Source organism: Talpa europaea, assembly GCF_964194135.1.
Source record: "Talpa europaea genome assembly, chromosome: 2".
Lineage (NCBI taxonomy): Eukaryota > Metazoa > Chordata > Mammalia > Eulipotyphla > Talpidae > Talpa > Talpa europaea.
Window position 1 is genome coordinate 60,043,402 of NC_140068.1, and position 15,886 is coordinate 60,059,287.

The 15,886-nt window shown below is 33.4% G+C and overlaps 1 protein-coding gene across 12 annotated transcripts in view; it reads left to right on the plus strand.

Moving 5' to 3' along the window:
• SNX14 (sorting nexin 14) overlaps nt 1-15,886 on the plus strand; it is a gene marked incomplete at its 5' end in the record, with an annotated part of 52,611 nt that overhangs the window by 13,529 nt on the left and 23,196 nt on the right. For 7 of the 12 annotated variants that reach the window (XM_084228048.1, XM_084228052.1, XM_084228050.1 and 4 more), the window contains 10 exons: nt 209-293; nt 6,328-6,484; nt 7,712-7,787; nt 8,443-8,487; nt 8,594-8,674; nt 9,055-9,169; nt 12,113-12,268; nt 12,631-12,755; nt 13,265-13,323; nt 15,145-15,171. In XM_084228048.1, coding sequence (XP_084084174.1) covers nt 209-293; nt 6,328-6,484; nt 7,712-7,787; nt 8,443-8,487; nt 8,594-8,674; nt 9,055-9,169; nt 12,113-12,268; nt 12,631-12,755; nt 13,265-13,323; nt 15,145-15,171 — 926 coding nt within the window. The remainder of the gene's footprint in view (nt 1-208; nt 294-6,327; nt 6,485-7,711; nt 7,788-8,442; nt 8,488-8,593; nt 8,675-9,054; nt 9,170-12,112; nt 12,269-12,630; nt 12,756-13,264; nt 13,324-15,144; nt 15,172-15,886) is intronic. The other 5 variants (XM_084228054.1, XM_084228051.1, XM_084228059.1 and 2 more) reach the window with 2 other exon arrangements.

A 15,886-nucleotide genomic window follows, 5' to 3' on the forward strand; every position in this document is an offset into this window, starting at 1 on the left:
GGTGGTGAGAGGATTCACTGGAGACAGAGTGGGGAGTAGAACAGGCAGACTGACCAAAATACACTGCTGAGGGGATATTCTTTAATACTTGTTATCTTGGTTTGTGGTGATTAGAAGTGAAAAAGATACTTATAGAAGAAAGTCATGTTTCATTTAGATGCATTTGCTGAGTAAATGGTCATGCTTCTGAACTACATTGTTTTCCCAGGTGGATATTCCATCTATTATAACCAAGAAACTATTAAAAGCAGCAATGAAGCATATAGAAGTGATAGTTAAAGCCAATAAGAAAGGTAATACCGTTTTCTACTACAAAGTTTGAATAATTTTGTTTTTTATGCACCAACTTGTACCTTAGATATCTAAGAGTACTGCAAATTAGCTAATATAGTCACAAGTATTTTGAGTGTATACTTTTAAACTGAAATGTCTTTCAGTAGATTATTAACCGTATGTGATTTTGAAAACCCGAGAATCTATTAAAATTATAGAATTGATAATTTCTTGCCTTCCTTACTTCCTCTGCAGTATCTCTCACATCTTTTCCCCTTTTCTCCTTATTGATTTCAATTAGTTTTAATGTATTCTAACCCGTAGATTGCTGTATATATTGCCACCACGTTAGTTTCTTAATACCACAATTCTCATGTTAACTTCCTACTAAAAAAAATTAGCACCTCTGCTGTAGAATCTAAACTATCTTTAAACTGGGCCTCCCCGGTGGCGCAGTGGTTGAGCACTGGGTTGCGAAGCTGCCCGCAGCCTCCGCAGGGCCGGTTCTATCCCCGGCCACCGGGTGAGGGTCCCCCATTGCGTGCAGACTTCTCCTGCCGCCTGCTGCTCCCCTCAGCAGTGTATTTCGGTCCTTCTGCCTGTTCTGCTCCCTGCTCTGGCTCTGGTGAATTCTCTTACCCTCCCGCGCTTCTGACTGTACCCAGTGCTTGTATAAATAAATAAATAAATCTTAAAAAAAAAAAATAAAAACTATCTTTAAACTCTTCTCTATCTAGTTAAATATTTTTATCTACTCTGTCTTTTACTGTGTATTATGTTAGCTAGCTATGATAACTATGGTTTGTTTGCTGTTTCTCATGTGTGTCCTGACTTTTATTGCCATAGTTTGCATATAGCATATGTTCTGTAAATGTTTTCTAATTGATTGAATGAAATCTTCATTTGTGACTTTTCTTACTCTTAGTCAAGCTAAAATAGTCCGTTTAAACATTTCTTCTGTGTTCTATAATTGGTTCTTTGTGAAACAGATTTTCTTTCTTTTAATTTGCTGTTCTTGTTAGTCAATACTTTTCCAAGTAAGTTCTGTAGAGTATAACTATTCGAACAACCATGTAGAAGAAGTTTAATGTCACATATTCTGGTAACCATTGTATATTGTATTCCCCTACTGGAAATTTGCTAGTAAGGACTAACCAAAAACTCTTGAGTTTCCACACCAGTGAAATAGCTTAAACTTTAATACTCCCAAACTCTTTTGAACATAGAGGCATTTCCCTCTTTTGTATTATTGATTGATATAACCAGAGCATATTTTGTGTGCTCTGGGTAGAGTTGAAGATAAATTGAATAAAATTACTTGTTCATTTGACCCTTAGTCTGAAAAATTCCTCAGGTATGAGAAGCATTTCAAATTAAATATTGAAATTTTTTGGTATGTTTATCTTATGGGAATGAGTAGAAGTAGTTGTATTTTCAATACATAGATAAAAAGTGAGAGTTTGAATACTTGTAGTGTGTTAAATAAAATAATTTTTAAAATCATTGTCCTTTGAGGAAAACATGCTAGAGACAGTATCTCTATTGTTGCCATTTTGTTAAGGCTACTTTACTGTGAGAAAAATATAGAGGAAAAATGTTGTTTAATAGATTTTATTTTTTAGAGCATTTTTAAGTTATAGAAAAATTGAGCAAAAAGTAGAGTTCCTACACATCCCTCCCTTTTCTCTATTATTAACATTTTGCATTAATTGATATATTTACAATTGATTTACCGATATTGATACATTATTTTTAGCAAGTCTATAGTTTACATTAGGTAGGGTTTACTTTATTGTATATTCTATGGCTTTTGACAAATGCATGATGCCATGTGTCCACATTATAATATCCTACTGAATAGTTTCATTGCCCTGAAAATTCCCTGTATTTCACCTATGTACCTTTCCCTCCTTCATGAACCATGGTTACCATTGATCATTTTATTATCTCTATAGTTCTGCTTTTTCTAGATGTCATATAGTTATATTATAACCTTTTCAGACAAGCTTTTTTCACTTAGAAATATCATTAAGGCACCTCCTTGTATTTCTGTGATTTGATAGTTTATTTCTTTTTATTGCTCACACATCGTCCATTGTATAGATGTGTCACTTTATCTGTTAACCTATTGAAGGATATCTTGGTTGTTTCCTGGGTTTGGCAGTTATAAGTAAAGCTCCTATAAACATTGTGTGCAGGCAGGTTTTTGTATGGGAAAAGTATTTTTATAAATTTTTTTAAAAAGATTTATTTATTTATACAAGCACTGGGGTAAAGGCCAGAGGCGCGGGAGGGTGAGAGAATTCACCAGACAGAGCAGGGAGCAGAACAGGCAGAAGGATCTAAGTACACTGCTGAAGGGAGCAGTGGGTGAGACAGGAGAGGTCTGCTGAGCCATGTGGGTCAGCTCCCTGGCTGACAGTGAATCGAACCGGCGCTGCAGAGGCTGCGGGACAGCTTCACAGCGCTGTGCTCAACCTGCTGCAACACCGGGGAGGCCCAGATTCTTTGTTTTAAAAACACTTTTAACTCTGACTATAAGTAAATAGAACCATGTTTTTATTTTTAGTTGAATTGATTGTTTTAATAAAATCCCCAAATTACTTTGTCCCTATTTGAGTGATGTTATACATAACCGGAATTTATTGTTGAAGCTTTGCAAGAGAAAGGTTGCTGATTTGTTATTAATGGAAAAAAGTGGTCTTCAATCATAAAATTACCACAAATTATTAGTTAGGGTTCATTAATAACATTATGAATAATGAAATCTATGGATTTAAAAGGTCAGAGAACTAAGAGAACTCTTATCCATTGGTCATTGTGTTCTAAATAGTATTAGATAGGCTTGTAAAAAAGATTCTCAGATTTTTGCTTTTTAGTTCTTTTTTAAAAAATAACAGTTTTATGGGGGTTTTTTTGCATAGAAGAACTGGGGTGAGGGCAGAGGTGTGGGGGAGGTTGAAAGGAAGGGGGTGAGAGAATTCACTAGAGACAGAGTGGGGAGAGAACGGGCAAGATTTACTGAACTGCTCTGTTAAGAGGAGCAGTGGGTGAGATAGGAGAGATCTGCTGTGTCATTTGTGGGTTAGCTGCCTGGCCGGGAATCAAACTCAGGCTATAAAAGTGATAGTGCTGAGACTTAACCCTAGGCTACCAAGGAAGCCCTGATTTTCATTTCTTTTATAAAATTTGTTTTCTAAATTCTTTGGTCCCCACAGTTGTACATAACTCAGGAAGTAATTACATCATTATCTTTTCATCCATATTTATCCTTACTTTCTTAGTGTTCTGTTGATTCTGCCTGTTTAGAATAGGGATTAGATGAACGTTTTCTGTCTATGGCCTTTAAAAATGTTGAATATATATAGTTTAGAAATACTGGTTTAATTTAAATTCATATAGACTCCATTCTTTCATCCTAAAGGTATCTTTTGGTCATGGATTGTGGAGACTTTTTCTTTTGTGGCCTGAAAACTAGTGACTGAGTAGGGAATCAATATACTAGTGATTAGTGGGAAATAATCCAAACCCTGTTTTCCAGCATTTGTTTTTTGTTGTATTTCCAATCAATGTTCTTTTCCTCCTATATTCTTCTTTTTTTTTCTTTTTCTTTTTTTTTAAATAATAAATTTTATTTTTATATTCCCCATACAATTGCAACCCCCCCCATTCTGACCCCAATCCCTCCCCTCCCAGCCCCCACCCTCCAAAAAGTGTCTCTGGTTCATAGTTTTTTGTTATTTTGATTTTCACTTTCTTATAGTTATTCATTTTCCTGGTCCCTTATTTAAGTTTTCTAGATTCCTGCTATGAGTGAGACCATCCGGTATTTTTCTTTTTCTTTTTGGCTTATTTCGCTGAGCATGATCCCTTCCAGCGCCATCCATGTTGCTGCAAATTGCATGTGTTTATCTTTTTTGAATGCTGAGTAATATTCCATGGTATATATGTACCACATCTTCTTGATCCAGTCATCTATTTTTGGGCATTTGGGCTGTTTCCAAAGCTTAGCTATTGTAAATAGTGCTGCTATAAACATAGGGGTGCAGGTGTTCTTTGGAATTGATGTTTCTGTGTCCTTTGGGTAAATATCTAGGAGTGGAATTGCTGGATCATATGGAAGGTCTATGTTTAGTAGGTCCAGAAATCTCCACACAGCTCTCCATAGTGGTTGGACCAGTTTGCACTCCCACCAACAGTGTAGAAGGGTTCCTTTTTCTCCACAACCTCGCCACCTCCTATATTCTTCTTATCTTTCTCCAGATTCCTTTATTTTTTCATTACCCAGGACTACAAAAATCTCTCAATCTGACAGATGTCCAATTTAATGATTTAATTTATATATTATGTGTGAATACTTAAACAACAAATATAATAATAATACATTTTGGATGATAATTTTTCAGTGTTCAGACTATTTACTGATATGGAAATTGAGACTGAAATGGATTAGATCATTTGTTCATGATAGTATCAGTTAGTAAAGTAGGCCTAGGATTTAGCATAATTTAATCTTATTTCAAATCTCTGCTCGTGATATAAATTTAAAAAGAACTGTGCCCCAAGTGCAGCAGATCTCTCTTGTCTTGCTCCTCTCCTGTATATTTCAATAAATCCATCCGTTCTGTTCTCTACTCTGTCTCTGGTGAATTCTCTAACCCTTGCATCTCTAGCTTACACCCAATTCTCCCCCACGACAAATTATACCTCAATAAAAAAAAGAAAAACAAAAGAACTATGCCTCAAATACTTGGGAATTGGCACGTAATTTCAAAATTATAAAATAAAGTTATTTCTCAGAAAAACTATGTCTTTGCCAGTCCTGCTTTTGTATCTCAGGTACAGGTAGCCTTCTTTTACCTTATTGTACTCATATCATTAGAATTCATGTATTGGTTTTTTATTTAATTATCTTTTAATAAAACTAGATTTTTAAATTTTTAATTAAAATAGAATATTTTAATGAAAATAGAATAGTTAGAATTAAATATCAATGAATTAGGATTATTAGGGCTAAACTTTCCTGTGATTTTAAAACTTGGCATAGAATGCAGAAAGATAGAAGTGTCTATTTTTTACCTAGTCTCTTGAGTGGCAGTACTATGATTTTGAAGTTTTAAAATATTATTATTATTTTTATTTATTTATTTTTAAAGATTTGCTCTTATTTATTTATACAAGCACTGGGCACAGTCAGAAGCCCGGGAGGGTGAGAGAATTCACCAGAGCCAGAGTGGGGAGCAGATCTGGCAGAAGGACCGAAGTACACTGCTGAGGGGAGCGCGGGCCGCAGGAGAGGTCTCTGCGCCACGTGGGGACCCTCCTCCAGTGGCCGGGGAGCAGCTGGGGATAGAACCAGCGCTGCAGAGGCTGCGGGCAGCTTCGCAACCCAGCGCTCAACCACTGCGCCACTGGGGAGGCCCTTAAAATACTATTTTAATGCTTTACCTTTTAAGAAAAATTTCTGTTAATGTAACATGATCAACTGTTTATTAAGTAATCTGTGTATCCATGTACTTCTGCCTTATATAGTTCTGTATCTCTTCAGTCCTATGTTCTAGGTGGAATACACAGAACTTAACCAAGGAAGCCAGTTTCTATACCATATTTGCTTTGAAAGGTTACCTGAATGATTTTTATGTAAAAACAGAGAAAATAAGGAGTATTAAGAAGGGATTTTTGTATTTGATGATGAATAAGATATAACATGTGATATTTGTGTTACAGAAAGATGTTTTCTACTGTTCCCCCCAATTTTTTAGAAAACACTCATCTTGTTAATATAATTTGTAATGACATGAGTTTAAATTCTTATTTGTTGGAGGGGAGGAATCCTTTTATCAAATTATTGCAAAATATAAAAAAGCTTTATGCAAAAAGGAAATTACTCTCTGTATTCTATTTGTGAAGAATTTCCCTCTACAATATATATTAGAAAGAGAAGTCTAGGAAAGGAATGACTAGATTGAATGATTTTCTATTTGTTAGTAGAAATGGTTGAAGTTACTTATTGTTGTTTAACTTCTTTCATTTTTTAAAAATTTGTATTTACAGTAGAAAATACAGAGTTTTTACAGCAAGCCGCTTTAGAAGAGTATGGTCCAGAGCTTCATGTGGCTTTGAGGAGTCGAAGAGATGAATTGCACTATTTAAGGAAACTTACTGAACTACTTTTTCCTTATATTTTGCCTCCTAAAGCAACAGACTGCAGGTATAAATAGACTGGAAAATGTCATGGCAGTATTTGCATGTTATGCCATATGTATATTGCTATTCTTGATCGTAATAAGAGTACACTAAACTTTGAGGTAAGCCTATGATATGAATAATTTTTCACTTAAGATATGTAATTTGTGAGGTCCTAAAATGCTATTTTAGGTGTACTGATTTATTTTTTTTTGTTAGGTGTTTTGTTTAGAATTTTTTCTTAGAATTGATCTTAGGAAATCACAGATAAATATGAATAAAAATAATTTTCTTATTCGAGATCATTGTACTTGTTACTTGCTTACTGTTTGTCTTTCTTTTTTTTTAAGATTTATTTATTTATATAAGAACTGGGGTACAGGCCAGAGGCGCAGGAGAGGATTCACCAGAGAGAGAGTGGGGAAAAGAACAGGCAGACTGACTGAAAAAACTGCTGAGGAGAGCAGCGGGCAAGACAGGAGAGGTCTGCTGCACCATGTGGGTATCTCCCCTGCTGGCCAGGAATTGAACCGGCACTGCAGAAGCTGCGTACAGCTTCACAGCGCTGCGCTCAACCCGCTGCGCCACTAGGGAGGCCCGCTTACTGTCTCTTTTGAGAATTGTATGTTATTACTCATTGGCAGAAACACTTTGAACCAACTATAAGACAAGTTTGACTTTTAAACTGTCCGACTGGGAAGAATAATTTAGTCCTTCTACTCTTTCCTCCCTGCGCTGGCAGTAGCATGCTTAGCTTATTCCATAAGGTCACCTCATTACTCTTACCCTAGTACTTCTCAGCAGAGAAACCGTTGCTTGTTTTTAGTGATATACTTTGAATATTGCCTTGACATTTTAATTTTTATAACTGTTAGTATTTTATTTTATGTATTTAATTATATTTACTAAAATAATTATACTATTAAACATTTTAGTTTTAAACATTAATTTAAAAGTATGTTGAATATTTTAAATACTGCAAGGCAGGAAGTATGTTCTAGTGTTTTCCCTAAGTCTCTCTTGCAAAAGATATGTGTTTTTTTCTGTTAAGTAGTGTTCTTTTGTAGTCAATTGTGGACTCCATGTGTGGTCTGTGAACGAGAAACATAAGCATCACTAGGGAGTTTGTTAGAAGTAGAGAATCTCAGGGTATGCTCTAGACCTACTGAATTATGGTCTGCATTTTAACAAGATCCCTAGTTAAGAACGGATGTAAATCACTAAACATTCACAGTTAATGTTTCTTTTTCAGATCCCTGACCTTACTTTTAAGAGAAATCCTTTCTGGATCAGTGTTCCTTCCTTCTTTGGATTTCCTGGCTGATCCAGTAAGATTAAACAAACTTCTTTTTATTTAATTGTGGTAAAATACATGCCAAATTTACCCCTTTTAAAAATAAAATTTGCCCTCTTAAAAATTTTTACATGTACAGTTCAGTATCAGTAAGTACATTCATATTATTATGCGATAGTCACCACTACCCATCTCCAGAACTTTCATCTTACAAAACTGAAACTGTGTACCTATAAAACAATAATTCTCCATTCCTCCTTCCTCATAATCCTTGGCAACCACCAGGGTTTGGTGTTTTCAAGGTTCATCAGTGTTGCAGCATATGTCGATATTTCCTTCATTAAGATTGAATAATATTCCACTGTAGTTGTATACTACATGTTTCTTACACATCAATACATTGATGAATACTTGAGTAGCTTTTACTTTGGAGCTAGTAAAATTTTGAAGAAAGGGATTAATTCATAAACATTTTGTGTACCAGTCATATTAACTTTTATTTTCTCATTTTTACTAAAGATAAGACCCTTCATTGTGGATTTTTTAAAAGTCCCTCTGTATTACATACATGCAGATGCTTTACTGTTGCATTTTTCCAGAAACTTTTGTGATATGATAAAAAGCTTTGAGAATTCTAATAGAATACAGTTATGGAGTTATTTTGATCATTGTTTGTTATTTTCCATTAGGATACTGTGAATCATTTACTTCTCATCTTCATGGATAAAAGTCCAGTTGAGTATTGAACATATTAGAAAACACTTCAGATTGCATTGAATTTTGATTCATATCTGTCAAATAAAATTACAATTTTATTAAATTAATTCTCTTTCTTCAAAGCCTGAAAAAGCAACTGAACCACCTTCCCCTTTGGTTCCATTCTTGCAGAAATTTGCAGAACCCAGAAATAAAAAGCCATCTGTAAGTATTCCAGCAACAGCTTATATTACTTTTTTTTTTTAAGATTTATTTATTTATGCATACAAGAGCTGGGGTACAGGCCAGAGATGCGGAGGGGGGTGAGAGGATTCACCAGAGATAGAGCGGGAAACAGGCAGATTTACTGAAATACACTGCTGAAGGGAGCAGTGGGTGAGATAGGAGAGGTCTGCTTCGCCATGTGGGTTGCTCCCTGACTGGTCGGGGATTGAACTCGTGCTGCAGAGCTGTAGATTGCTTCATAGTGCGGTGCTTAACCCCTTGCGCCACCAGGGAGGCCTGACTTATATTACTTTTGATATAAATGATATTGTGACATATTTTTAGAGCCTTAACTTACTTTTCTCCTATATTATAATCAGGTGCTGAAGTTAGAATTGAAGCAAATCAGGGAGCAACAAGATCTCTTATTTCGTTTTATGAACTTTTTGAAACAAGAAGGAGCGGTGCATGTGTTGCAAATTTGTCTGACTGTGGGTGAGACTTACCTGTGTACTTTACCAGAATCATTTAAAAATGTTTAATGTATTTGAATAGTTAGATCAGATGCAATGTTGTAGTTGTCATCTATCCACGTTCTGAAAGCACCTATAAATTTCCTCTCAAGTGTCCACTCCTTTTCATATTGGGACATAATCTATAACTGACTTCAGTAAAATCCTATTAGCAGAAAAGAAGCACTAAAAGTTCTTTATAATGGAAATGTATTAAAGACCCAGTTGTTAGCCCATATTAATAGTACTCTATCATAGTTTTTGCGAACGATTATTTTTATTAAATCCACTGTAAAAATATTTTAGTTTGACTGTAAAAGCTCTATAACAACTTGCACAATTGGATTTTATGAGAAACTTTGTGGACAAGCTGTGAAAAGATTCATTTTTTTAAATGCAAATAATGTCTTTTTTTAAATACCACTTTTTAAAAATTGAGATATAAGTTATATGGTGAAACTTACAAAACTTAAATGTACAGTTTGATAAATTTTGACAAATGTGTACATTTCTTTCATCTCAGAAAGTTCCTCTAGGGTTCTTTCCAAATGATCATCCCTGCTTCCACTCATGCCAAAGTAATCACCGATCTTACTTCTCTAACCACAGATTAGTTTTGCTGTATGTTTTCCTTATGTAAATAGAATCACATAGTATGTATTCATTTGTGCCTGCCTTCATTCATTCAGTATAATGCTTTTTTGTGAATTGATCCCTGTTATTGTATGGATCAGTAGTTTGCTCTTTGCTTAGTTATAGTCTTTGGCATGAATATGTTAAAATTATCTCTTCTTGTGAATGGATAGCCGCAGTGCTTCCATTTTTGAGCTATTATAAATAAAGCTTCTGTGAACATTTTTGTACAGGGCTCTTTTTTGGGCATATAAATAATAACTGGAAGTAGAATTGCCCAGTCATAATGTGTGTGTGTGTGTGTGTGTGTGTGTATTTAGTTTTATAAGAAACTGCCAAATTGTTTTCCCAAGTAGTTGTGCTGTTTTACTCCTAATTATGTGTGCGGGTTCTAGTTGCTCCACATCTTAACCAGAACTCTTGGCAGTGTTTATCTTTTTATTTATTTTAAGATTTATTTTTATCTATGCATGCAAGAACTGGGGTGTAAGCCAGAGGTGTGGGTGGGGGTGGGGGTGAAAGGATTCACCAGAGATAGAGCAGGGAGCAGAACAGGCACATCTACTGAAATACACTGTTGAGGGAAGCAGTGGGCGAGACAGGAGAGGTCTGCTGTGCCATGTGGGTAGCTCCCTGGCCAGGGATTAAACTCATGCTGCAGTGGCAGGCAATAGCTTGATAGTGCTGAGACTTAACCCCTGTGCCCCCTGAGAGGTCCCCCTGTTTATCTTTTTAACTTTAGCAATTTTAGTGATATCTGGTTTTTTAATTTACTTTTCTCTGATGATGAATGGTATTGAATACTTTTTCAAATATATAAGTATTTTATTCCATTTTATCTTCTCTGTTTACTTTCTATGTTTCTCTTTTTCTTCTTTTTAAAAGTGGTTGGTCAGAAATCGCTTATACTGTGCACCTTTTACTTATAATAGTGTTCAGTTAAAAATATTTTAACTGATTGCTCCTGCTTTAAGAACAATCTAAGTATACTTCAAATTATCCCCTATTGCCTGTTGTGCTTTTTATCATATGTTTTAACTCTGTGTAGGCTATAAACCCCACAGTACATTGTTATTTCTTCTTTAAATGGAACACATACTTTGTGTGCCAGTTTTAGTTATTGGCATATTTACATTTCTATACCTCTTTATTCCTTTCTGCAGAACCCTTCTATTGAAAGAAATCCTGTCCACATTTCTTATTTTCTGGATATGTTTTCTTGGCTTTTGTCTGCTTGGAAAAGATGTTTATTTTGTCTTCATTTTTTAAGGATATTTTTTACTGCATATAGAATTTTCCCTACCTAGAATTTTAGGTCGACAGTTTCTTCTTTCAGCTATTTGAAGGCATTTTTCTGCTATCCTTTGGACAATGCCATTGTTTCTCATGAGAAATTAGCTTCCATTCATATTTGTTCTCCTGTGTATATAATACATCACTTTTATTCCTAGCTGGTTTTACATTTTTATCTCTTTGTCTATTAGCAGTTTGACTGTAATATACACTTTATTTGATTTGGAATTTTCTAAGATTCTCTGATACATAGGTTGGTGTCTTTTATCATTTTTGAAAATTCTTGGGTGTTATCTCTTCAAATATTCTGCTTCCTTTTCTCTGTCATTTCCTTTTGAGACTCCAGTTGTATAAATTTGCTGTCATCTTACAGATCTTATATATTCTGTTTCTTTTTTTTTTTATTCCTTTTCTCTCTGTGCTTCAGTTTGGATAATTAATAATTCAGGGGTAAACTCCATACTAACCCTCCTGTAATAAAAACAGGGCATGCAATATTTTCATTATCCTGTATTACCATTTGTCATTTTAGAAAAAAAGATTTGTTTATTCAGAATCTCAGTTTCATCTATCACTAGTCTGTATTCTCCATGATGGAAGGAAATATTGTTTAAAAACATTAGCTGGAACTAAAGAATGTCTTAGTTCTCATTGCTACTTAGAATCAGATTTCAAAATCAAAGATCCTTGGTATAAATTAATTTAATATGTTCTTTAAAGAAAATTTTAAAAATGTGTCTACTGTTTCAAATTTTAGAATATTTGTATTGCTATGCAAATATTTATATACTTTTTATTGGTATATAAAGCATGTGGTTGTTTCTCTTTGATTTGAAGTTATTTTACTTCCAATTAAATCTTTTAAGAATGCTTACAATGAGATTTTTTTTATAATTGCTGCTTTTAATTTTGATTATAATTAGTCTGAGCACAGGAAGTTCTCATGAATAGTTTTATATTAAAATAATTCATTTTCTCTTACTCTTTCATGACTTGCCAGAGGAATTCAATGATAGAATTTTGCGACCAGAATTATCAAATGATGAAATGTTGTCTCTTCACGAGGAGTTGCAGAAGATATATAAAACATATTGTTTAGATGAAAGTATTGACAAAATTCGATTTGATCCCTTCATTGTAGAAGAGATTAAGAAAAGTAAGTCAAATATGAGAGTGAATGCTATAGATCTTTCAAAATTTTCAGTTGTATCTCTTATTTGTTATTGCAGTAGCTGTTTGAGATACATAGGCAGCCATTATTCTGTTTTACTAAGTAGACTTAAGTTTTGAGGAAGACATGTATTCATAATTCATATAACTAACACTTGCCTGGTTGAAACTTGGTTGTTATTATTTATCCTTATGCGTTTTCTGTACCTTACAGTGGAGTTTCTGTAAAACATAATTTTAGGATTAATTGTGGGACTTTGGATTGCTCTTTTATTGTCATGAATTTTAAACCATATATAATGTATTTATGCTTTTCATAAATTTCTACAATGTAATTTTTTGAAATAGTTGCTGAAGGACCTTATATAGATGTTGTGAAACTTCAAACTATGAGATGTCTTTTTGAAGCATATGAGCATGTACTTTCTCTCTTGGAGAATGTATTTACCCCTATGTTCTGCCACAGTGATGAGGTATGTCAAAATATTAATTTTGTTTGTAGATTTTGCTTTAAAATTTAATAGTGATTTTGTTGTTGTTTGATGAATGATTCAATAATTAACAGAAAGATAGAACATGAATTAAGAAAGTGAATACTTGTTTTTGCTATATAATTTAAGATTAGAAGTTAATTTTAAAACAATTCTCAATACCAAAACATTAGTGTATATGTGAAAACAACATTAGTGTATATGTGACTAGTTATATCGTGACCAAATTGGTTATCCTACTTGCCATATGCTTGAGTGGCTTTGTAGTACTGATATAGAAACTCCATACTTCTGTATATTCCTCATTTACAGAGCAGTGGAAATAAATCTCCTCAGCATCTCCATTTGCAATATTTTAACCCTTACTTTACTTGACTATGGTTTTATTCACTGGATTTAAATAATATTTTCTTTAAGCTGAAAAGAACTAAGGTAAAGTAATACATTTCATTATCAAATTTTAGTTTAATAAGTCATAATTATTTTTGAAGTATTTCAGACAACTTTTAAGAGGTGCAGAATCACCAACACGCAATTCAAAATTCAACAGGTAGGTGTATTCAATCATGTGTATGTTTTATTTTTGTATTTTGTAGTTTTCATTCTGTGCTGGCATCATTGTCTAATTATTTGTGATTTTTCTCTGAGTATGTGGTTCATTGCTACATTAATAAACAAGATATTCTTATTAATTGTAGACATGTACTACATATAACCCAAAAACGTCTGATGTTCATATAGAAAAGTTAACAAGATATATACCATTGTCTTATTAATCTCATGATTAATGCATATTAGAGCTTGATCACCTCTTTATTGGAGACTATAGGCTGCATGCATAAATGAAATCCCCAAATAACTCAGTTTTAGACAGTAGTTTTTTTGTTTTTGTTTTTGTTTTTTAACCCCCAGAGAGTACTCATTCTAGTGTTTAATGGTTACAAAAGTAGAGAACTTTTCTCCCTTTTCTTTCTGACTCTGGAAATATCAGTGTGCAGTTAAATGACCTAAAGAAAGTTAACAGAAGTAGGATATTGAGCTTAAAGCTCCTCTTGGATAGGACCCTTTCAAAGGAAGCAGTCTGCTGAGTGGCTAAATGTAAGGCAGGATCATAATTTCTTTGCCATTTTGCGAACAACTTGTTTTCAACACATTAAAGCATAATTTTGCTGGCATTAAAATATATAATATACAGAAAGAAAATGTGGATTCTTCTTTTTCTGGGTAATAATTATTGTCTTTTTAAAGTATGTTTTTCTGTATTTTGACCTGACTTTAATAGTAACTGTCAGTCTTGTCAGCACTTTGCTTCTGTGATACTTCATGACCATTTAACTATATAGGATAAGTAAAGATTTCTTAACATCCTTTCACTGAAAATTTGCAGTGGCTTTGCTGATTTGCAGCTAAATAACTTAAAAAATATAAAATTTCATAGATTTTATCTACATTGTAAAAGTATTAAAATGTATTAAAATTTTATCTACATTTTAAAAGTAGAATTTTAATGCATATTAATGTTCTGTTTCATTGCATACTGAAAGCATAACTTAAAAAATACTTTGGCATCTTTTAGCTTAAATCATACTTTATTTTTTCTTTGTTTAGAGAAGAAGTTTATTCAGGAGAAAAGGGACAGAAATCTAAATCATACTTTAAAAAATATCTGTAGCTTAAATCATACTTTTAAAACATACCGAAAGTAGGGGCATCCCTGGTGGCACAAGGGGTTAAGTACCTTGAAGCAATCCACAGCCTCTGCAGCACGAGTTCGATCCCTGGCCAGCCAGAGAGAAACCCACATGGCGAAGCAGACCTATCCTGTTTTTGCCTGCTACTCCCCTCAGCAGTGTATTTCAGTCAGTCTGCCTGTTCTGTTCCCCACTCTGTCTCTAGTGAATCCTCTCACCCCCTGCATCTCTGGCCTATTCCCAGTTCTTGTATGCATAAATAAATAAATCTTTAAAAAAATATTTGAAATAAAAATGTGTGAAACATGTATGTTGGAAATGTTGAAAAATACAACTTTGTTTTTTGTGTTTTGGTGACCTAATTTCTACATACTTTTTACTATATCAAACAAATTATATACCTAAATGAGGACAAAAAATGCAGTTATTTCCCAACATACCGAGTTTTTCAGAACTTTAAAAAATGAACTAGAATTTGTATCTCCCAAACCAGTTAGCCATTGTGCTTTCTCTTACCTTCATCTTGTTAGTCATAAAAATTTCTTCCCTTTGCAAAGATAAATACTATCTATTTGTGTAACTTTTCAATTTTTGGAATTTTGTTTTGTGTTCTAAAGTGTTTAATTCTGGGCTTTCTCTCCCTCCCTTTTTAATATAATTTCATACATCTGTTATTGCAGAGGTAGCCTAAGTTTGGATGATTTTCGGTAAGTCTTGAGAGAGCATGTGCTTCTTTTCAGCATTCATTATCTGTTTAAGTCTACAAAGTATACCCAATACAAACTAAATACAACTAAAAGGAAAAAAATGAAGCACTCTGCTTTTATTGCTTTTATATCAGCCATTAGGAATATTAAAAAAAATTAACCTCCACTTTGATTTTAGATATCTCCTTTTTGAAATGGCATCACAAAATTAAAATGTCAGTATAAAATTAAAATGATAATGTCAATGTCTGATTTTTCATGGTTATTGACTCTTGTTATGACTTTGCTAAATTACTTTTAAAATTGTGTTTAAAGACCTATTTTTTTAAGTAAAGAAGTATGATATTCTGTATCTCTGGATGTAATTACTAGATATTTTTAAAATGTCATTTTTAAAAGCTCAATTGTTTTGTAATCCCTATAAATTCCCAAGACTAAACTAACCTATCTAGAGTCTAAGACTTTAACAATAATTTGTCAACATTTTCATATTGATTTTAGAAACATTTTCTTCTATCAGAGTTGTGTTTACAATTCTGGATTTTTAAGAAGCACTAATTGCATGCTTATTTAAATAAAATAATAATTTAGTTCAAGTCTTCTTTCTGCTCTTATTATTATTAGACTTTTCCCAGTTTTAAAATGAATTTGATTTGCTCCTCAGATGTGTAAAATATTAATACACATGTCACTGTATACCTGGTATATTTGAAAC